This window comes from Mirounga leonina, unplaced genomic scaffold, assembly GCF_011800145.1.
Source record: "Mirounga leonina isolate KUSES-001 unplaced genomic scaffold, KU_Mleo_1.0 Mir_129, whole genome shotgun sequence".
NCBI lineage: Eukaryota > Metazoa > Chordata > Mammalia > Carnivora > Phocidae > Mirounga > Mirounga leonina.
Window position 1 is genome coordinate 76,168,028 of NW_023270323.1, and position 22,735 is coordinate 76,190,762.

General features: G+C 52.5%; 1 protein-coding gene across 2 annotated transcripts in view; it reads left to right on the forward strand.

Moving 5' to 3' along the window:
• Positions 1-22,735, forward strand: part of STK32B (serine/threonine kinase 32B) — a 380,744-nt gene that overhangs the window by 355,875 nt on the left and 2,134 nt on the right. For both annotated transcript variants that reach the window (XM_035005327.1, XM_035005328.1), the window contains 3 exons: positions 2,081-2,206; positions 4,975-5,106; positions 6,803-6,867. In XM_035005327.1, the coding sequence (XP_034861218.1) occupies positions 2,081-2,206; positions 4,975-5,106; positions 6,803-6,867 (323 nt within the window). The remainder of the gene's footprint in view (positions 1-2,080; positions 2,207-4,974; positions 5,107-6,802; positions 6,868-22,735) is intronic.

Genomic DNA, 22,735 nt, shown 5'->3' on the forward strand with positions numbered 1-22,735 from the left:
GGTTCTGAAGCCCGCTCGAGTTTGGCGCAGTAGGGCTCTGGTGCCCTCCTTTGAAGGCTGGCATTTAGCTTTCCTGCCTCGGGATCCCCCGAGATGCTCGGGGTGGATGGAGTCTGGCACGTGGTTGGGACCCAGTCATTTGTAGAAGGACGACGGTAACGGCGGCCAGCAGTGCTTGAGGGAATGTCGTGTTCTGGGCCGGGCGCTGGCTCTTCGCAGTCCTCACAGCCCTGGGAGCCCATATTAGAGGTGAGAACACAGAGGCTCAGGAGGGCACAGTCCCATCTGCGCCACAGGGCTATCTGAGGGCGGAGGCGAGGTTTGAATCCAGGCTCTCCCCGCTCCAGACACCGCTGTTCTTCCCTACACCGCTGGCCATGACTAAGCTGCTTTAGAGGAGATTCAGTACTTGCTTCTTGGAAGTCAGGGGTCCTTAGAACCCACTGCTGACTAGAATCACCTGGATGCCCTACGCCCATGCCAGTGCCTGCCCCCCTCCCTGCCCCCTGCACCCAGGGGCACTGCTTGTCCTGAACAGGGAACTCCCATGGAGCATGGGAGTGGAGTGTCTGTTTAAAGCTGCACCTGGGACGCCTGGGTGGCTCAGTTGGTTGAGCGACTGCCTTCGGCTCAGGTCATGATCCTGGAGTCCCTGGATCGAGTCCCGCATCAGGCTCCCTGCTCAGCAGGGAGTCTGCTTCTCCCTCTGGCCCTCCCCCCTCTCATGTGCTCTCTCTTATTCTCTCTCTCTCAAATAAATAAATAAAATCTTAAAAAAAAAAAATAAAGCTGCACCTGCTGTTCTGGGGCAGCCCCTGGGAGAAGGCTGCCATGACCAGCAGATAGGATTTTGCCAGGTGTCCTCACATGGTGTGACCGCAGCCTGCTCGCCGGGCACAGCTGGGAGATTTCTGCAGTGTCAGGGGACGGGTGGGGGCGCTCAGCAAACCGGCAGGGGCGCTCTGACTTCTAGCTCCCACCTGTTGGCAGCCGGGTGCCACACCCCCCTTAGCATTGGCCAGGCCCTTACCAGTCACCTTGGGTCCCATCCTAATCATGCGCTGGAAAAGGAAGAGTTGCCTTCCTTCTCTAGAGGAGGAAACAGGTGCACAGCCGTCAGCAGCCTGTCCGCGCCTCGCAGCTGGGGTGGGGGTGGGAGTGGGGGGTTGGCAGGCCCGGGGCAAGGGCCCCTGTCTGGCACTGTTAGCCCAAGTGTTCTTGGTGCTGGGTAAGCCAGTATGTATTTGAAAAGCTGAAAGCCCCATTTGGGTGCAAGGTAGTACTGCGTGGCTGTTTTTTATATATACTGCATTATCCCGTATTAGCAAAACTTCTATCTGAGGCGAAGCTAAAATTTATACCCTTGGCTACAAATGAGGCCACTCCATCAGGCCACAGAGGTCACCACAGAGCTGCCCAGGGATAAATTCTATTACACTTTCTCGCACATCCGCTACCAAGCTGACAGTCTCAAGATGAGGTGGCTAATTCTTTTTATATTTAATTGGAAGCCTCTGCAGACATCAGCGCCAGTGGGATGTCATGGGCGCTAATCCCCAGGGACGGCACAGTGGCTGAAAATCCAGGTCCTGCCGAAGAGTCTCTTTCTGGGTGACCATTTGGAAGCAGCCTGCCCTCTGGGTTCCTCTCTGGCGACAGAGGGCTGAGTGTAGGTGATGCTTCCGACAGTGGCAACACAGAGCACAGAATTAATGGAGCATAAAAAGCAGAGGCACCGGGCGCCTGGGTGGCTCAGTCGTTAAGCGTCTGCCTTCGGCTCAGGTCATGATCCCGGGGTCCTGGGATCGAGCCCCACGTCGGGCTCCCTGCTCAGCGGGAAGCCTGCTTCTCCTTCTCCTTCTCCCACTCCCCCTGCTTGTGTTCCCTCTCTAGCTGTCTCTCTCTCTCTCTCTGTCAAATAAATAAAATAAAATCTTAAAAAAAAAAAAAAAGATTCAGCTTTTAAAAGAAAAAAAAAAGCAGAGGCACCTTCATTTTTGCTAGATTTCCACCTTCGGGGTCCCCGTTAACCTCAGCGGGGCACATAGCTCAGGCAAGCACATTTGCCCTCTGCCCGCAGCTCCTGACCAAGGACCCCGAGAGCCGCCTGTCCAGCCTCGGTGACGTTCAGAGCGCACCCTACTTGGCCGACATGAACTGGGATGCTGTGTTCGAGAAGGCGCTGACGCCCGGCTTCGTGCCTAATGTGAGTGGGGGTATGGTCCACTGGCATGCCATCCCTCTGCGGGGTCCCCTGCCCTGCTCTGGAGGAACACCCCGAAGCTGGCCGGGGAGGCCTCTGCTGGCCATGGCCACAGGAGCTCCAAAGGGTTCACATTACGCAGAGATCGACTGTGGATTTGGACCTCTTTTCCAAGATTCCACCTGGGAAGCTTCTCTCCTTGTAGAAGGTCTTTGTGGGCACAGAGCTTCCTTTCCTTTATTGAATCACACCCACTGTGTGCGCAGGTCCAGGCACTCAGGGGGAGAATCACACCAACCTATGTGCATCCACCCACCCGTTCATCCACCCACCCACCGATCCAGCTGGCCTGTATTCACTGAATACCTGCATATGCAGGCACTGCGTGTGACCCGAGGGGAACCCCTATAAAGAAAACAGTCTTGGTGCCCATTGTCAGGGAGCTTGCAGATGAGAGCAGGCCTCCTCAACTGTGCTACAGTTAGTTGGCCTTACGACCAGGCGATTCTTGGGTGGGGGCCTGTCCCGTCCATCAGAGACTAGCGGCATCCCTGGACTCTACCCGCAAAGTGCTCGTAGTCCTCCCCAGCTGTGACAACCAAAACCATCTGCAGACATTGCCAAGCACCCCTGGCGACAGCTGCCCCCTGTTGACAGCCAGTGCGCTAGGAATTTTGTCCCAATAATAAGCCAATCAACATACAAAGGCACCTATAGTGACTCAGGGCTGGGTCCTGGAGGGAGACTGCAGGCTGTCCCACCTGGGGGCACAGGCCGTAGAGACTTGGGTGCACTCCCACCTCTGTGACCTCGGGTGTACACCGGAAGGGGTTCTTCACCTCGGGTCACTGGGGAGATGAGAGAGATCACACACACACACACACACACACACACACACCGAACTCAGGAAGAGTAAATGCCAAGACTCGGAGCAGAACCTGGTACTCAGTGAGCCCTCAGTAAATACCACCCTGGTAATGGCTGTTTTAATTAATAAACCTGCTGGAGCTCTGGACTCACTTCCCTTGGTTGGCTTCCCTCAGAATGCGCACTCCGGATATGCCAGAGAAATAGGCTAGCCTCCTTGGTGGTCCTCTTCTGCCCGTTGTACGCCAGGTTGCCAAAACCCAGGGATCTCGATGCAGTCCTTTGTATGGAGCACAAATTGCCTAAAGCTGTCTCCCTGTTGCCAGGGCTGAGCCTTCCCCAAGGCTGTGTGCCAGATGCCTGAGTGACCCTTGGGGCCAACATGGGTTGTGTCCATCAGCCTTTTGTAGACCGCACCTCCTGCTCTTCCCCAAGCCCACCCAAACGCACTCATGCACACTCACAAGCACACGCACACCCGCACTCGTGCACACTTTCACACAAACACATGCAGAGGACCCCTGCTTCAGCCACACCCGGACGCCTGCCGTGTGCCCTCTGGCCACACTGTGTCTCGGCCATGTACCTGTGCACACGCTACTTCCCCCTCTGGGGATGCCCTTCCTCTCCTTGTCCCCCGGCATCTCCTGTCCCTCCTTCAAGACCGCTTCAAACCCAGCGACTAGCCCATTTGAGGGTCTCGGTAACTGCATTCTGGAAGGGAGGCAGACTTAAGCATTGCCTCCGATGGGACACGCCCCAGGCCAGCCCCGCACCTCCTTACCTAGAGTGAATCGCAGCCTCTCTGATCCTCCACTGGACGGGTGCGTAGATGTACATGAGCAGTTAATATCGTTCTGTTACAGTGCGTCTGCCATCCCCTGAGAGCTTCGGAGGCCAGAGCCCATGTAGCCTGGGCTGGCCTCTGCCTGAGAGAGACCCCAGAGCAATGGGTGGTGCTAGAAGGCACTAGAAGTTCTTGATGTGTGATTGTCACACAGATATAAATGGATGAATGATAATGGTCCAACGGGATTGAGTGTTCTGCGTGCCAGGCATTGTTCTAAAATTCCACATGCATTATTTCATATAAGTTCCATGACAAGGAAGTGCTTCTCGTAGGTAGTATTCTCAGGTTAAGTAACTTGCCCACGATTACTCAGTGAGAAATTGACCACAGGGAGTCTATATCCAGAGCCTGCATTGAAAGGAATGAATGAGTGAGTGAATGAATGAATGAATGAATGGCAAATAAATCAGGCCAGGAAAGACTTGGACCAGCTTTTTGGAAGAGGTCCCTGTGCACCTCCAGACTGTGGATGGCATAACCACCAGGCTGTATTGCCTGAGGGGACTGGCGTCCCTAGCTGGGTCCCAGGATGGACAACGGCCACCTGGCACCTTGGGTGCACAGTCCAGAAGTCAGGGAGACAAAATTCCTCCTAACCAAAGTGGGTGGAGCCTAGCCTGTCCCCAGCTGAGGGGAAGAGGGAGCTGGCATGGGGAACTGGGAGGATTATGGCCATAAATGGCATTTTAAAACCAAATTATTAAAAAGGATAGTTACAGAAAAAATAGTCATAACATGAGAATGTGCGTGTGATAAAATAAGTGGTTAAGTCAGATTGGGAAACTGAACTCAGCCTGGCAAAAGGAACCTTCACAGGAAGGAGACTGAAGAGTCATGTAGATGTTAATGGGGTTGGGGGGATACGAGGATAAATGAATGAGGGCTGCAGGGAGAATGTGCTTCTCCTCACCAGAAAAAAAAGACGTAACTGTGTACCCCACTGTAGTAGTTAATCATTACGTTGAATGAATGATGGATGGAATGAATGAATGAATGAATGTCCAAGGATGGGGGGAACCAAGACACTCGAGTCTGCTTTTCCGCTTGCTTTCAGAAGGGGAGATTGAACTGTGATCCCACATTTGAACTTGAAGAAATGATTCTCGAATCCAAGCCTCTTCACAAAAAGAAGAAGAGGTTGGCGAAGAACAGGTCCAAAGACGGCACGAAGGACAGCTGTCCTCTGGTGAGCGGGGTTTCAGGAGTGGACCCTGGGAGGGGAGGAATCCTAGACTCCAGGGAACAGGAAGGAGCGAGCCTGTTTTTAGGCATGTCACTCGGCCTCTCCACACACCTTCATTTGAAGTCAGTAAAATGGCTCCATCGATGGAGTGGTTTTTATAGCAAAACCAAGGGAATCGCTGCAGTGCATGTGTCCGTAGGAGCCGCTCACGTGGCCGCGAGTCCTAGTGCAGGGGCTTCGTGCATCTCTGGGCAGGAGTGGAAGAATGCATGCCATGCGGGGGGACACCGCGCCGTGCCGGGCAGTCCTGGGCACCCTCTGGAAAGGCTGTTCTGTGGGGGTACCCTCGGGGCGGGGGGCTGCCTTTCATGGGCCCCGGGCACAACGTGGTGACTTAAAGCCACCAAAACATGTTCTCTCACCATCCTGGAAGCCGCAGTTCAAAATCAAGGTATGGACAGAGCTATGCTCTCTCCAAAGGCTGCGGGGTGGGGTGGGGGGCTCCTTCAGTGCCCCTCCCACTTTCAGTGGCACCAGTGGGCTTCAGCTGCTTCCACCGGTACCTGCCTCCTTCGCCACATGTTGTTTCCTGTCCGTGTCTCTGGGCCTTCACAGGGCCTTCTTCTAAGGACACCAGATATTGGTTGACGGCCCATCCTACTCTAGTAGGACCTCAAAGACCCTGTTTCCAAATAAGGTCACATTCACCATTACCAGGGCTTAGGACTTCAACACGTCTTTTTTTTTTTTTTTTTTGGTAAGATTTTATTTATTTATTTTAGGGAGATCAAGAGAGAGCTAGTGAGGTGGAGCAGCAGGGGAGGGAGGAGGAGAAAGCATCTGAAGCAGACTCCTTGCTCACCGTGGAGCCCGACTCAGGGCTCGATCCCACAACCTGTGAGATCATGACCTGAGCCCAAACCAAGAGCCAAGCACTTAACAGACTGAGCCAACGAGGTGCCCCCTTGACACATCTTTTTAAGGGGCATGATTCAACCCACAGCTGCCTATTCCCCCATAAAAAAAGATTTAAAATTATCTTTGACAACCATATGGGTATGAAGATGAAGATAGCTTTCAATGCTAAAAGTTCTTTCTTTCCCCTCCTTATTTTAAAAGAAATCAAAACATCTTTGTAGCCCCTAAAAGTACTGTGGGCCCTAGGCCCTAGGCCTGCTGAGCCTAATGCAGAAGCTGGCCTGGAGACACCTGCGTGCGTGTTAACAAGCACGCACGAGGGTGGGTGGGGTTCTGCACAGGCGTGCAGTATCCATCTGGCATTCGTGCAGCCTCTAAGACCTGGGTTACAGAGCACTTGTTCTTGGCATCTGTTCTTGAAGAGGGTGAGCACCTTTGCAGGGTGGTCTTGAAATTCTACCCCCCTCCCATCCAACTTCGTAATAGGCCTAATGAACAGTCCAGCAATCGGGAAACCCAGCTTCGTGATTTTCAACCCATATCCCATTCCAACATGACTTTTAAGTTGGATTTAATGGCTTAAAATTGAGGCAAACATCTTCATCTGCCAGGCTCCCCTCATAGCCGCCCATACCGTCAGGGCTGCTCAGCCACATAGCTCTTCCCCAGCCCCAGGCATCGGCAGTCCCGTTTAGACCCAGCTCTGTTCGTGGTCACTCCTCTGTCATGGCTCCCTGGAGGGTGCTCCATCATTTACGCTCCCCTCTCTGCTCTTTGGCAGAATGGACACCTCCAGCAGTGCTTGGAGACTGTGCGGAAGGAATTCATCATATTCAACAGAGAGAAGTAAGTCCTCCACCAGCATCTGCTGGACAGAGCCCTCCCAGATGGCAGCACGTCTCCCCGGGAGAATGGTGGTCCCTGGCCCCCCGCGAAGCCAGCTATGGTGCGGGGAGGGAAGCAGCAGGTGGCCCCGTGTTCTAATCCTGCCTCTGCCATGCGAGCCAGACACCACCTTCATTCCCTGGACCTCGGGGTCTTCATGCAAAGTGGGGTAGCCATGGCAGGACCGGGCCGGCCCACAGGGATGCCGGCGCAGCGGGGCAGACTCGGGGATGGCTCAGGGCCAGAGCTCTGGATGGAAAGCGCCCAGGGTCTGCCCCTGCCAGACTGACCGTACAGGACGGGACGGCTCACTTCACCAAGCCTCATTTTCAGCATAGACAGGATGGAAATCCCTCCCTTGCAGTATGGTTGTTGCCAGATTAAATGAGGCTGTGGATACCATGCCTGACAAGGTCAGAGTCCTCATGGAAAGGTTACTGTTATTGTTATGCTTTAATGGGGTGAGGTGGTGAGGGCTGGCTGGGCAGGCACGCCGGCATCACTGGGCTGGCAGGACCCGGGACAGCACCGGGTTAGGAGGGGCTCGGGTGGGGTCTGAGCGGGCCCCAGCACTGCCCATACAGGGTCGGTCAGCAAAGGAAGCAGAAGACTCAGGCTTGGTCCCAGCAGGGTTACTGTCAGCGGCTCATCCAACTGGGGCTGATTGGCCAGAGCAGGATTCGGGCAGCGGTGGGACTGTGGGGTGGGCGCCGAAGCCCTGCAGGCAGGGCAAGCCGCAGACCTGTTGCATCTGACGGACACTGAACTGGGCCTTGGGCTCGCAGGGCCTCTCACATACGCTTCCAGCCCTCCAGGGGCGCCGGATGGGTAAGTCCCAGCGGGAGCCATGCCGGCACCCGGACTGCGCTGTTCTCGCTCACGGCAGGTGACAGCAACAGAGAGCATGTTACCAGGGGAAACACGGCAGCCCCGGCTGGGGCTCTCACAGCAGGTGCCGGGCTCAGCCTGGGGGTCAGGGAAGCTCCCCGAGGCACCATGCCCGGCTGAGCCCAGAGGGGCGAGGAGGGGAAGGGCGTGGAGGGCCAGGAGTGAGGACGGTACACAGAGAAGCAAAACGTAGACACCACAGCCAGTGAAGAAGTTTGACTTTGAGGGGCATGCACGGGGGCGGGCAGTGGTGGAAGGTGAGGGACCCCGTTCAGGGTTGCTTGGGTTCCAGCCAGTGGGCTGCCGGGCAGGGCCCCATTCCCCATCAGGTGCTGGGATAGGCCGGTCACTTGTCCTGGGCGGCGACAGCTCTCTGACTGGGGGGTGCCCGGGTCAGCCCAGATACACACACCAGGCCAAAGCAGCAGCCTCACCCCTGCGGGACCGCGTCTGTCTGGTGTCCCTGTTCTGGCCCGCAGAACGAGAAGGGCCTCTGTGACCGCGGTCCATCAGGCCTGGGGAAGGTGGCCACCGACACGGGGCTGGTTTCAGAGCTCACCATCATTTCCCTGCTGTCCTGCCGGCTCTGAGGCTCACGGTCCCTCCCCAGTCTAGAAACCCGGCTCCAGGAACTTCTGCTCAAGCCATCTCGGGGACTGTGCACCATGGGCTCCAGGCAGCCGTGCTCCGGACCCGTCCTCCCTTCAGGCGTGGACGGAGGGGTCCTCAGAGAGCACCTGCTGGCCGACGCGAGCCTGCGGGAGGCCTGAGCAGGGACGGGCCCAAGCGGGCAGGGGTGGTGTGTCACCCTGTGCTGGGTGCCAGAAGATGCTTCCTTTGGAATCCAAAGAATCCAAATGATTTCCTCCTACGTGAAAATGAAAGCGAGATATGCCTCCTTGTGTCGTTGAGGGGTCGCATCTGGCTGCGTTTAGCAGGAACGCCACCGTCTCGTGCCTTCAACCAGTAGGATGTTCTTTCTCACATGGAGAAGTGAGTGGATCGGGGAAATGTAGTAGGATCGCCCAGCCGTGTGGAGGACCCCTTAGAGATGTGTCGTCTTGGATCTGAAGTGAGGCTGGCACAGTGAACAGAGGTTGGCGAAAGAAAGAAAGAGAGCAGAGCCGTTTCCCAGACAGGAGGCGTCCGGGTCCAGGATCAGCGTGTGCGGAAGCCGCAGGAGACTGGGAAGAGATGGCTGACTGTAGGGGGAGCTGTGGGCATGGGGTCCGAGCTGTGGTTCCTGCTCTTGTGTCCCTCCCTCTCTGCTCACCTGAGCTGCCCACCCCCCACACCCCCCCAGGGGCCCCGAAGGCTGGTAGGCTCGCTCCCACCTGCCATATGGAAGGATCCCGGTGCAGGGCCTCGCTGCGTCCCACCGGGATGCTGTCTGAGCACCATGTTGACCCCTCCACGTCCAACCCCATTCCTGCTCCACAGGGAACGTGGGAAAGGAGCCACATCACAACCACCACAGCCCTCCCTGCTGCAGTTTCTCATCTGTACATGCCTGTGAGGAGTCCATTTGTGAGGCACAGCTTTCCCAAAGCCAAGAGTTTTCCTTTTAAACCCAGAAAAAACGGGGGACCTGTTTGTCCCCCACCCCATTCTGCAACCCTGTGATTGCAGCACCTGCCATGTTGGCACTTGAGCAGTTGGAACATTAAACCTTCCTATCTGACATCTGCCGGCGGCCGGGGGCTTGACAGGGGAGGGGATGCTGAGATGCTGAGCCGGGCTCCCCTTCACACTCGCTGGGGCCCCACTGCCCCGGGCAGCCTCCAGCGGCTGTCAGCTTTCCTTCTCCGCGCACCAGGCCATCAGCTCACGGCAGACTGGGCCGGCTCCTGCTGCACAGAGGGCCACCAAGGTGAATCAGAAGGAAGGGCCCTGGTCACAGGAGTATACATCACAAACCCCGGGGGAATGTGGGGGAGGGGCTATTAGCATTTGCAGTTGCTGCACCTGTTATGGTTTGAATTGTGCCCCCCAGAAAGATATGTTGAAGTTCTAGCCTCCAGTCCCTTAGAACGTGACCTCATTTGGACATAGGGTGGTTGCAGACGTAATTAGTTAAGATGAGGTCCTACGGGAGGACGGGGCCGTCATCCCTACTCCAATATGACTCCCAAGCTGCAAGGGTATGGAGACAGGAACGCCAGGGATGGCCAGCTGCCACCAGAAGCTGGGAGAGAGGCCTGGACCAGATTCTCCCTCAGCCTCCAGAAGGAACCAACCCGGCTGCCCACCTTGAGTTCAGACTTCTGGCCTCCAGAACCAAGAGACGATACGTTTCTGTTGTTGTAAGCCCCCCAGATGGTAGTGATGTGTTACAGCCGCCTTACGGAATGGACACCGCACCCTCTGAGTCAGAGGCTGGCTGGTCAGCGAACAGGCCTGGTGATGTGCATTTTAACATGCTCTTGGTGTCATTTGGACGCCTCATAGTTTGAGAACTTCTGCTGAGAGAGGCTGAGTGTGCTCAAATGGGGCCTCCTCTGGCAGGTTCTGAGCTGGTCACAAGAATCCCTATCTAAAACTGCAACCCTTCCAGCCCTCTGTCTCCCTCGCTCTGGGGTAGTGACCTGCAGCTCTGAGCCCTCGTGGGCTTAACTAGGCGTGCTCCCGAGGGCCTCACCCCTGCACGGCTACCTGGCCCCTGCACAGAGCCTGTGTGCTTCCTCAGTGAGAACGAGCCCTGGGGCAGAGAAAAGGTTCCCCTCCCCCGCATTCAATGAGGAAGCCATCCTCAGTATGCAGTGCCCAGGGGATGCGGGCTGGCATCAGCCACGCTAGCTCCTCTAGGAGATTCTCATTCAGTCCTCTAACAGGAAGCCGTAATCTTGGACTGGACCCTGAGACGTGGAAGCAGATCGAGCAGGACCCGTGCCCTCAGGATGCTCGCAGGTGGCAAGGGAGATGCTGGGATGCAGACGTAGAGGGGCCACTGTGGGGACGCGGAGGACATGCCCTGGGTCCGACCTCTCTGGACCTCAGGTTCTAAACAGAGAGCAAAATTTAAATGAGCACTGCCTGATTTTCTAGAAACACAGCTTATTACTGGTTTCTGGTCTCAACTGACAGAAGGCCACCAGGCCAGGTGGAACGTCTGCTTCCAGGGACTGGTCCAGGGACTTGAAGGCCTTGGCATCTGAGGCTTCCATTAGCTTGAGGAACATACTGTGGGTCATGTCCTCCTATTTTGGGCCAAAGAGATGAGTGCAGTTTTTCCAAAAGGTCTTTTCAATAGCATATGACAGAGTTTTCCAGAATCGGGAGCCCCTGGTGAGAGAGGAGTTTCAGGAACTGGATTTTCTATCTGTGTTATCTCGTAAAGAAACCGACAGACTTAAAACCACATTAAAGTGACGTTTGGAGGCCCTGAAAATGTTATATTTAAAAAAATCGAATTCTGCCATTTGTTATACTAAATAATACTATTAATAATAATAAGCGACATTGGTATATGGTTTTATGGTTTGAGATCCCGCTTCTTTAATCCGGATTTCTTAGCCTCGGTCCTATTGACATTGGATGACGGTTGACATCAATGTTTGGATGCGGGGACTGTCCCGTGCATTGTATGAGGTTTACCAGCATCTGTGGCCTCCGCCCATCGATACCGGTAGCACCTCTGTTGTTGTGACGACCAAAACTGACCCCAGACGTTGCCCGATGTTCCCCAGCAGGCAGGTTGCCCTGGTGAGGAGTCACTGCTTTGACCCTTACTTTCCACACTTCCTGAGGTGCGTATTACTAGGATTCCCCACGTCTGCAGCTCTGAACTGAAATATGAAGGACTTGAAATCTAATCTCCCATCCCCTAGATCCTGGGCTCTTTCTACTGCGTGTGCTTTCACCCAGCTGTTCAGCAGATGTTTATTCAAGGTCAGATACAAGGGGACGCAGCTGGGAGCAAGCCCCGCCTCTGTTCTCACGTGGCTCACACTCTGACAGAATGAGCTTCAGGACCTGAAGGGAGGGGGTACTTCCGTACATGGTGTCTTTGGGGGTGTCTCCGGTGCATCCAGGTGGGGCAGTGGCTTGCACAGAGCGGATGGCCGCAAGGGCACATTTTATGGGACACCCAGTCTATGCCATGCAGTCTGTCCATCCATCCTATGGGCCAGGTACTTTTGCCCCTCCTCCCACCCCGTTAGAGGTGAAGAAGGGCAGGTTGAGGGCACATGGCTAAGAGGGGGCAGGGCTGGGGTTCCATGGAGGTAATCAGGCTCAGAGCCCAGTGAAAAACGGCCCCTTGCGCCGCATATTTAATGCCGAACAAGGAATTTCCACTAGCTGCGTAGACATCGCCTGTCGGTGAACCCGGACGTTGCAGGCACAAGATCGGACACGTTCACATGACCGCAGTCTGCCCGCCTTACCCATCCTGAGGGAGTACGGCAGCAGCAAGCCAAGGCAAGGCTCAGCTGGGGACCAGGGTGGGATGCCTGGACCAAGCCACAGAGAGACGAACAATCAAAATGTGTTGTGACCTCATCTGCCCAGGTGGCCTCCCCAGAGGACACCGGCAGTGAGATAAGGACCCTCTATTGTGGCCCGGAGCCACTGGGGGATGGAGGCCAAGAAGCTTTATGATTCCTTTCAGGCTCAGGAACTGGATGACCGGGGCAGGCCCTGGTCCTACTGCCCTCGGTGCCATGAGCGTGGGGGCAGGGATGGTCCCAGCCTCTCTGCACCTAGGGCTCCACATCAAGGGCTGGCCTGGGTATCAGAGATCCTTGACTTCACAAGGTCTGTGCCATGGGCAGATACTTTGATACCCCTCTCATGTCTTTGGCAGCCCCTGGGGAAGGCAGGAAAGTGTTCTGCCTGCATCTTGAAGATTAATCTGTAAAGGGGAGACCTTCTCCACTGGCACGTCCCCTGGCCCCATTGCTAGGGGAGGGCGAACTGCAAGGACCCCGCCTTCTGAAACCAAGGCCAGTGCATTTAGGTTCTCTCCAGTCCTTGAGATTTGATCGTAGGGTCCAAACGTCATTTATAGGTGAGGATGGACAGGAAAGAGAGCCAACAAACAGCTGAGAGCATGTCTGTTCTAACCTGTGGGGTGGGAGGAGCCCCCGCCCCCATCTGCTCCTTCCGTTCTCATCGCGATTCTATTCGTAGCACGTCCCCCCTCCCCCCCATTTCACAGTTAGGGAAGCTGATAAAAGCCTAACTCTGACTATAGTGGCCTCTCTGAATCTCAGAAGGTCTCGAGGCTTTACTGCCCACTGAGGCGGAGGGGAAGGGCCCAGGTGACTGTGTTAGCTGAGGCCAGGCTTTCTGGGATCGCTGCTCCACTAAGCAAGGTGGCGCCTCTCCAAAGCCCAGGAAAATGGCCAGGGAAAAGCAGCTCAGTGACCTGGAACAGCGGGAGGAATTTCAGCCACAGATGAAGACAGCCTAGCAGGCGCTTGGATTGCAGAATCCTGATAGTTCCATGAACGCTCGAGATCAGGAAATCACCCGGGAGTCAGGGCCCTCTGCCAGTTCCATCAAGGGAAACTGCAGCCTGGTTGAAAAGGGGCCCCCGATCCTGACACATTCCCCCCAGCCAGTGAAAGACCCAGGAAAATACAGCATGGCGTGTTTCCAGTGGGCTGAGGGGTGACACGCAGTCCCTGACAAATAGCCCTGCGTCCATACGACCCTGTTTGTCTTAGGAACGCATGCTGTCATTGGTCTGCTCAGACTTCGATTATTTAAATTCCCATCTTCTTCCCCCTTCAATCAGTTCTCTGTAGTAAAACAGAGGTACCTTATTTTGTATGGGAATACTCAGAGGCCTTATTAAATCCTTTATGAAATGAGGCTGTGTATGAATTTGAAAATTATAAATAGGATCTCTAATGGTTTGTTTTGAAGTAAATGTTGTTGTTTTAATCCTGATCTAATTTTCTCTCTGTTACATCTACAAATCTCATTGCCAGCCAATTAAATGAAATAATACTGGGGCGCCTGGGTGGCTCAGTCAGTTAAGCATCTGCCTTCGGCTCAGGTCATGATCCCAGGGTCCTGGGATCGAGCCCCGCATCGGGCTCCTTGCTCAGTGGAGAGTCTGCTTCTCCCTCTCCCTCTGCCTGCCTCTCTGCCTACTTGTGCCCTCTCTCTCTCTAATAAATAAATAAAATCTTTAAAAAAAATGAAATAATACTATCACTATGTGCATATATCACAAACCTGTTACATGCCATGCACTGTGCCAGGTGCATTTGCATCTTATCTAAAATAAATCCTCACCATAACCTTGATTTGTAAATGCTGACATCTAGAGAAAAGGAGTCATTTGCCTGAGGTCAACAGTCAGTGTTTTGTAGAGTTGGGATCCCACATAGGTCCGGGGTGGCTTGAGCTCTTTTGTATTCTTTCCACTCTACTACTCTGGCTCTCGCCTTTAATTTTTATAAACGTTGAAACTTTAATTAAAATATGTAAGTGAAGCAAAGGAAGAGCATCACCCAGAATGTATGTAAAAGATGGAATATAAACAGTAAGATGGTCTGAAATAAGTGCTTAGGGGCAACTTCTCTTAGGATCCTTAACGTTGATTTCCTCCAGGTAATCCAGCTCTGGGCCCGCCCCCAGGCTTCTTATGAAAAAGCCTCAGATTCTCTGCCTGAAATGCCTGCTTTGTAGGTTGCACCATAGTCCCTAAAAGGATATGATGAGCTACTAGACTGCCCCCTTCCCCCCCACTGTATTTGAAAAGAGGGTCTTTGCAGAAATAATCAAGTTAAGATGATGTCGAACTGGATGAGGATGGACCGTAATTCCAACAACTAGGGTCTCAGTAAGGAGAGGGACATTGAAGACAGAGGCAGAGACCGGAACGATGCAGCCACAGTCCAAGGTATGGCCAGGATTACCGGCAACCCCTGGAAGCTGGAGGGGACAACGAAGGATTTTCCCCCAGAGCCCTGCTGGTACCTTGAATTGCAGCCTTCTGGCCTCTGGAACTTCGACAGAATACATTTCACCCAGTGGCTGGTACTTCATCAGGCAGCCCTGAGAAACACGCACACCTTCCAGGGACTGATCAAGGTTCCATGACTGGCAGCCATGAACCCTGGATTCCTCCCAAATTTTAACCAAAATTTTAAACATGCCTGTTAGTCTCAGAAAAGTTATTTTACAAGTAGTGCAAAATAAATAAAAATTATAGTGATTTCGAAAGGATAGACATCTGACACAAAAATAAATTAGTGATATTTTAATAAATTTAATAACCATCCACATATGTCCCATTACTTCCCATTGTGGCCCTGGGAGGTTACGGAGACAGATACCAGCATAAATGCTGAATTCTCTGAGACAGTCGTAGCTGCAAGGGATGGAGAGAAAAAGCTAATGGCTTAGGTGAGCCTGGACTCATTGGGGGAATCCTGCCGCAGGGACCCAGGCCAGCACTCACTCCTTCCTCCTGCAGGCAATTTTCTGTTTCTCTGCACTTTGAAGTCATTTTCTTTTACTGTAAACCACTTCTTTCCACACAGGGGAAGACACAGTGCTGAGAGCTCCAGAGTCTCCCAGCTCTACCACCGAACTCAAGAAAGTAGTTTGAAAGGGAAAGCTGAACATCAAGAAGGAGAAGGTTTTCCAGATCTCAAATTCTAGTATCCCAGGGAATGGCTCTGATTGGCCCAACTTGAGTCAGGTGACATCCCCTGGACCAATCCGATCTGACCATCGAGGAGGCCTCTGATTGGTACGGCTTGGGTCAAGTGCCGGCCCTTACCCAATCAATAGCGAGGACTAGGGAGGTGAGGTCTATAAAAAGGCAGCAGCTGCTGTCTGAACCCCAAGCCACAAAAGCAAAATGATGGCAATGCTCTTCACTGGGAAAGTGGACTTGATAGTGTAGGGTTAATTGAGTCCAGGAGAGGAAAGAAAAGGATGCGTGATAGATACTGAAGGCTAGGGCAGATTAATAAAGAGAAAGCAGGCAGTCCCACTTGGCTTGCCATCTGACCTCCTCCTCTGGGCAGGTGAAACATAGGAACCATACATGGATGGGGGCATGGAGGGTAAGGGGACAGACAGGGCTGGCTGCCCAGGCAGAGAGGTGAGCAGCCCCAAAGTGGACCCCTAACTAACTCAGGCCCCTCAACTCTCAAAGATCCCTGTCTGGAGCCAAGGGCTGCTCCCACGTCACCATCATCCTCCTCACTCCAAGACCCAGCCTGAAGCAGCATTTCTGGAACATCAGTGACAGAGGAAAGAAACTTTGAGAGGGTCTAGCATCAGCACTGCTCCAGCCTGTTGGTAGCATTTCTACTCACCTTCCTTGGCCAGAACTGGGCACATGGCCCAGCCCCAGGAGTCCGGAAGCGAGATCCTGCCTGGTTCAGGGAAAGGGGCAGATCAGACTGGTAAATGCCATTAGTGACTGCCCATCCACAGGGCTGCCGGTGCATGCTTTTCTTGTGCACCCAAATCAGTGAGGACCCAGCAAGTCTCACCTGCAAGCCAGCTCAGACACAGAAGATCAGCCTCACCTCTAAATCTAGAGACAAATCTGCTCATGCAGGCATGCAGGAAGAGACACGAGGCTGGGAAGGCAGAAAGAGCAAAGTCCTCCTTTTGAGCCTGGGCTTGGGCCTGGAAAGCAGTGTGACCCACTCCCAGTTGCTCATCTTTTTGATGTCCCTTCTTATCCTTACCAGGGGCATTGTTAATTCTTCTCCGGAAGGTGGACGTGGGCATTCAGTGAGGAGGTGTCAGAGAACACGCCTAATACATCTCAGTCCCCATCACTCTGAAACCTGAGACTGCCTTCCCTTCCATTCTGCCCCAGCCAGATCTATTTGCAACGTGGGGGAGAGAGGGAGAGGCTAGCAAGATAATCCACTACCTTTCGCTGTATCACACCCATGGTGTAGCAGGCTCCCTCCAGAGACTCCCTCAAATACGTTTGCTTTAGGCAACAGCAGATAAAACAGACAGAATTTTAATGCTTCTGGCCAAAGGCTATTATTGAACTTGTGAGATAAGGTGATCTTCCCAGTAAGTGATGAGGTTTGAAAATAGAACAGCCAGGTACACTGAGTTCTTACTTAAGGAACAGTCTTTCTGGTCTGTGTTTTATCAATCAGAATCCCAGAGGAAATACTCAAAGGAGATATTGGTTGAAAAGGCCCTCTGTATGTCCCACCGCTCACACACAGGCTAGTGCAGTGGACTGGGGCTTCACGGAAGCCAGGAAGAGAGGGGAAGAGGGAGATCAGTGGGGGACAGGGCTGGGGAATAGATGCCCAAACTTGACTCCCCTTGCTCCTCCTGATCTCTGCGGGGCTCCCCATTGGACAAGGGCTTGGGAGCTCCCCCCAAGTCAGATTCCCAGGCACTGAGCAGGGCTGAGTGAACCTAGGGGACAATGGGAAATGGTCAGCCCAGGGGGCTTCTAAGAATTGGAGAGACTAATTCTAGAAAACACACCAAAGGCCAAAGGGAAGCAGCTGTCGCAAGCAGATTTCTGTTGCATTTCTGAGCTGTTCCCCCGTGCAGAGGGCTGTCTTGAGGGGTGGGCAGCAAGGTTCTGCTAAGAGTAGTCTCTGCTAGGGATGCTAGAGAAGGGATTCTTGCAGTGTACACGCAAGTGACTGCTTTCTTCCCTTCCATAGCCACCTCCCAGCCCTAACCCGATAGGCTTTGCTCAGTTTGGCATGAGCCCTTCCAGAACTTTCCTGTACTTCAACTCTGGTTTTCACGAACCACAGAGAAGCAGTATACATAACAGCTAAGAGCACAAACTCTGGAGTCAGACTGCCTGGTTTTGAATACTGATCCTTGCTAGCTTTGTGATCTTGGACCTCACACTAGGACCTTAGTCTCCTCATCTGCAGAATGGGATGCAAATACCCACTTCCTAGGGTGATTGTTAGGACAAGAAAGTTAACACATGTTAAGTACTTAACAGCCTCTGCCACATAATCAGCACTACACAAGTGTTTGCTCATAATTCATTATATACAAAATTATCAGACCATATCCGTTAAATCCATTAAAAATCCATTAAACAGCCATTAAACATCATTCTGCCTTAATTTTTTTATTTAACACACACACACACACACAGTAACAACCTATCCCAACTCTCTCAGCTACAAGAGAAAAAGATCCATGCATGTTAACTCATGTGAACTGTTGCCCACAAGGGCCATGACTCACCAGTTGTGCAAATGGCAATCCAATTTTTGTCCAGCTAGGACACCCTGCTGTTTCATTTAATTACACCTGGCCTTCTTTCCCCCTTGGGATGTTGACGCAGAACCTGCCAACCTGGGCAAACACCCTGCCTAATAAAGGGTGGGCATTTATTTCTTTATTGCCCACCCCATCCTTCCAACACACGTGGTTTGTACACTTGCCGCAGTCTGGGTGCTGTGCTGGGTGCTGCTTAGAAGACACAGATGTCATGTTGTGGCCCCTTCCAGTGGATGAGAGACACACAACAAGGCAGGAGACCTGGTTCCAGTCTCCAGTTCCATGCCCTGGTCTTCCCTGGTTTAAGGGCCCCTCTACACCCCCCCATAAATGCTGGGGGTGGATTCTCTTGTACTCAGCCTGTTGTCCTATTTCACCTACTTCTGGGTCCTGACCCTCAGCCACCCCATCTGTACCCCATTCCAGCACCCTCTACTCCTCCAGGTCTTCTGCCCCGACTCCCTCCCCACCCAGGATGTGGCCTGCAGAGTCATCTCTGGGGACCTCCTTGTTGGGAGACATTCATCAGAACTAAGGCAGGTAGTTAAGTTTTACTTACTGACCCTCACCTTCCCCATCTGCAAAAGGGGAGTATCTCCATACTGTGATCATCATCATAAAAATAGCTGCCCTTTGCCTGGGTGGCTCAGTCAGTTAAGCATCTGCCTTTGGCCCAGATCATGGTCCCAGGGTCTTGGGATCGAGCCCCGGGTCAGGCTCCCTGCTCAGCAGGAAGTCTGTTTCTCCCTCTGTCCGCTGCCCCCCACCCCAGCTCATGTGCTCTCTCTCAAATAAATAAATAAGATCCTTTTTAAAATAGCTGCCCTTTATAAAGTACCTGCTATGGGACAGACAGGCAGATAGCACACGGTGGCTCATCTTCTCCCATCCCTGTGTTACAGGTGAGGAGAGAGATGCTTAAAGAAGTTGCGAGTGGCCAGCCTTTCGGCCAGTGATGGTGAAGCTGGGCCTCTGACCTAACTCTGCAGAGACTCCCAACCCTGCAGTCTCCCACTACACCACTTTGCCCCTCCATCCACGTTTCTACACAAGCCAGGAAACATAACACGGGGAGAGCCAATGGAATGCTAGAAATAGGAGTGAAAGCACTTTATGTTGACTGCATACATGAAAACCGGGCTCTCACATCAGAGGCCAGGCCTCACCTACAGAAAGTCCGTAGCAGATGGATGTTTGTATTAAGTGGACTCCATCCTACGTGTGTGAAGTAGCTTGATTTGAAATGACTTTGATGGCTAATCGTTTTATTTTACTCTTCTGAAATACTTTGCCTTTGAAAAATGCCTCCAGCCTGATTTATTACAAATTTTAATGTGTGTCCTCCTCTCCTTGGTCGAGGTTCACTATCTCAGAGCGCTTCCTTCTGGCGTCTGATGGTGGAGTTCGGGAGGTTGAGGGAACTCGTGTCCATCACTCAGAATTCTGGCCACAAAGCTGACAATTAATTTGATAAGTTGGCTGAGAAAATTAAGTGCTCCTGCCACTGCAGAGATAACCAGCCAATTTGCATCAGCAGACTTGAACTCTGCCTAGTAGGATATGTAAAATCCTTTTTCATTTCTTCCAGAGTTACAGATAACCAAGCTGTGGGCTAGTCATAGAAGTGAGCTCTCAGAGCCTCAATCATAATGGTTTCATATCTCTGTCTTGGTTCACAGATTCCTATTTGAACAACATGAGCCTTTCTAATTCCCTCAGAGCATGGAAAAATCATTCCATGCTCTCTTCCCTCCAGGTCAGGATTGAATGGCACAAGAGTCAGTGGAAAGAGCAGGGGACTTGGAGAACGATAGCCTTGGGTTTGAATCCAGCCTCCCAAAGTCACATAGCTAGTAAGTGGAAGACCCAGGGACAGAAACAGCCTGGCTCTAAGCCCGGGCCATTGGTGCTAGGCCATGCTGCTTCCTTCTAGCAGAAACTTTGTCCAGTGAATGTTCACTGTTTGCTCTGTCCTGCTCCACAGCCCCTTCCACTGTGAGCCACAGACAGTGCTGGTCGAAGGGGAGGGGACTGAATGGGTGGGTGAGTGGGTGGAAAGTGGAAGGACATTGATAAGATGGGAGGATGGTGGATGGATGGATGGATGGATGGATGGGTAGATGGGCAGCTGATGAATAGGTGATAGATGGGTGGTGGGTAGATGAGGAAATGGGGGTAAGTGGGGAGATCAACAGATCAGTGTATAGTGAATAGATGAAGTGGATGGATGGATAGGTGAATAGGTGGTTAAGGAGATGGATGAGGAGTAGGTGGGAGGATGGATGTATTGATGGATGTGTGGATAATGAATGGATGAGGTAGATGGATGGGTGTATATATGAGAGGTGGGTGGGTGGTAAATAGTAAGTGGATGAGGAGTGGATAGATGGGACTGGGAGTAGGACAGATGGGTGGACATATGGAAGTGGATGTATGGGTGAGTGGATGGATGGATGGACGGATGGGTGGGGTAGATAAAAGGCAGATGGGTAAGTAAGTGGATAAATATATGGATAAGTGGGTGGAGAATGGATGGTGAATGGTTGGTGGGTGAGTGGGGGCACAGATATAGTGGGAATAATGCAGGCTTTGGTGCCTCCCAGAACTGGATTAGAATTTCAGCTCCACAGGCTATAGGTGGATGGATGGAAGTCTAGAGAAAGGTCCTTTTTTCTTGATTCAGCCACCTTGGTTCACACTGAATCTGATGATAGGTTGCCATGGGGATGACCCATACCTCATTTAGTTAATGCTGTAGGGTCTAGTGCTTATGGTCATAGGGGACTTGAAACTGCTAGTTTTAACCTAAATAACTCTGGCCAAAAGAAGGAGCCAAAGTACCTAAAACATCAGCTCCAAAAAGGATGCTGGTCCACAGAGCAATGTTTTGCTCTACTCTCTGTGCCTTACCTCACTCATGTCCCTTCATTTCAAATCCCTCTCCCTCCCTCCCACTACCCCTGTTCCATACCAATCCTTAAGGTCCAGCTCAAATGCTGCCTCCTGCAGGAAGCCTTCCCTGACCTACACAAGACTTCCGAATCCATCCCTCCCTCATCTGCTCCACTCTTTATTATGCAACTTTTGAAGCTATATTTTGTGTCAGGGAAGTACAGGAGTCTAGAGACAGCAATGCTGTCTATGCTATGTTTGAGCATATAAAAGAAAATCCTAATGGGATTCACCTTTACCTTGTGATACACCCAGAGAATTATGTGGCATTACCTGGAAATGCTGGTGTTTCCCATTTAGTTTCTTAGCCATTTGAGTTTTCCCTAGTTTTGATCTGATATTCTTTCCAGAGGTGCCTGAGAGAGCATCCTAGGGTAGAGGGGAGGACAGAGAAGGGATAGGGGAGGAAGGTTCCCAGGCAGTTCCCAGCCCTGCCCAGGAAGTCCAACCAGCCCCTCTCCTCACACTAGACTCTCCCCGCCCCCCCATTTTGTTTTCTGGATCCCAGCCTGCTCTCTGGGTGCTGACCCCTCCTCCACTAGGATGATGAATGTTAACCCTAACCGCCTTTCCCAGGTATGCTACCTAGACCGCCACAAGCCTCGGGGCCAGAGGGACTGCACACCTGGTCCTTGTCCCTGTGGGTGGACAAAGGGTAGGAGGCAATGGCCACCAAGTTTAGGGTTTGCAAAATACTGTGTTGCTGCTGGTACTTCAGCATAACCCAAAGGACTCACTCAAATCCTAACACTGTTGCAAACACTAGAAAACACCGCCAAGCATGCGGGCACAAGGGTCCTGTGGCCCGTTGGGGCCATGGACTGTGTTATAGTCATCCGGGGGCCATCCGCAGTGCTGCGCACGTGCATGTTTGCTGAGTGAAATGGCTCTTTCACCTACATCAGGCAGTAGGTCTGCACTCCGTTTGACAGAACCTCCTAATGTGAAAAGTAAATTCAGGCTGAAATCTGCATCTTTCAGAGCAAGGAGAATTGTGGCAATCTTATTATTTTCAGCCCCATAGTAGATAGTTCACACACATTCTCTCTGATCCCCTTAGCCTCCTCCAAGTGAATGGTAGACTCCCAGGTTTAGATAGGAAAACTGAGACTCAGAAGACGGCAGCTTGTCCAACGGTGCCCGAGTAGCAAGTACTGAGAGCTGTGTTCTTCCTGCTTTCAGACTTCTCGCTCTCTCCTTAAATGTCTCCATTTTATTTTTTGCCTGCAGTATGCACGCAGTGGGATAGTGCGTGAACCTGAACTTGCAGATCACAAAGAGAAGGGTGTTGACATCTTAGATCATGTGGAGGGTGATCAGGAGGCCAGCTATTAAGAAATGCAATGTTTAGAATTGTGCTCCCTTGTTTGTCATGGGCCATTTTGTAAGGCTGGGTGCTCATCTGTTTGGATATTTATTTGGCAGATAATTTGACTAGTGTCCATTGCCCCATTTGGACAGTAATCTCCGTGAGGACAGAGAAGATGACTACTTTGCTGGCCAGGGTTTCCCCTGCTCCTTGGCACGATGGCTGGTACATCAGTGGGCGTTCAATACATACATGTGAATGAATGATGTGTGGGGCTCCTCACCTACACTGATGTAGGTGTGAGTTTAAGCAAATTACATGTGTGAGCTCCTAAAGACTTCACAGGGAGTCATAAGGCAGGAAAGGTCATCTCTGTTTTACAGATGGGGAAACTGAGGCTCTGTGTGTTAAATATCTCACAGGAGTGCACCTGACCCAGGCTTTGACCCCAGGCCTGCCTGGCTCCAGGGC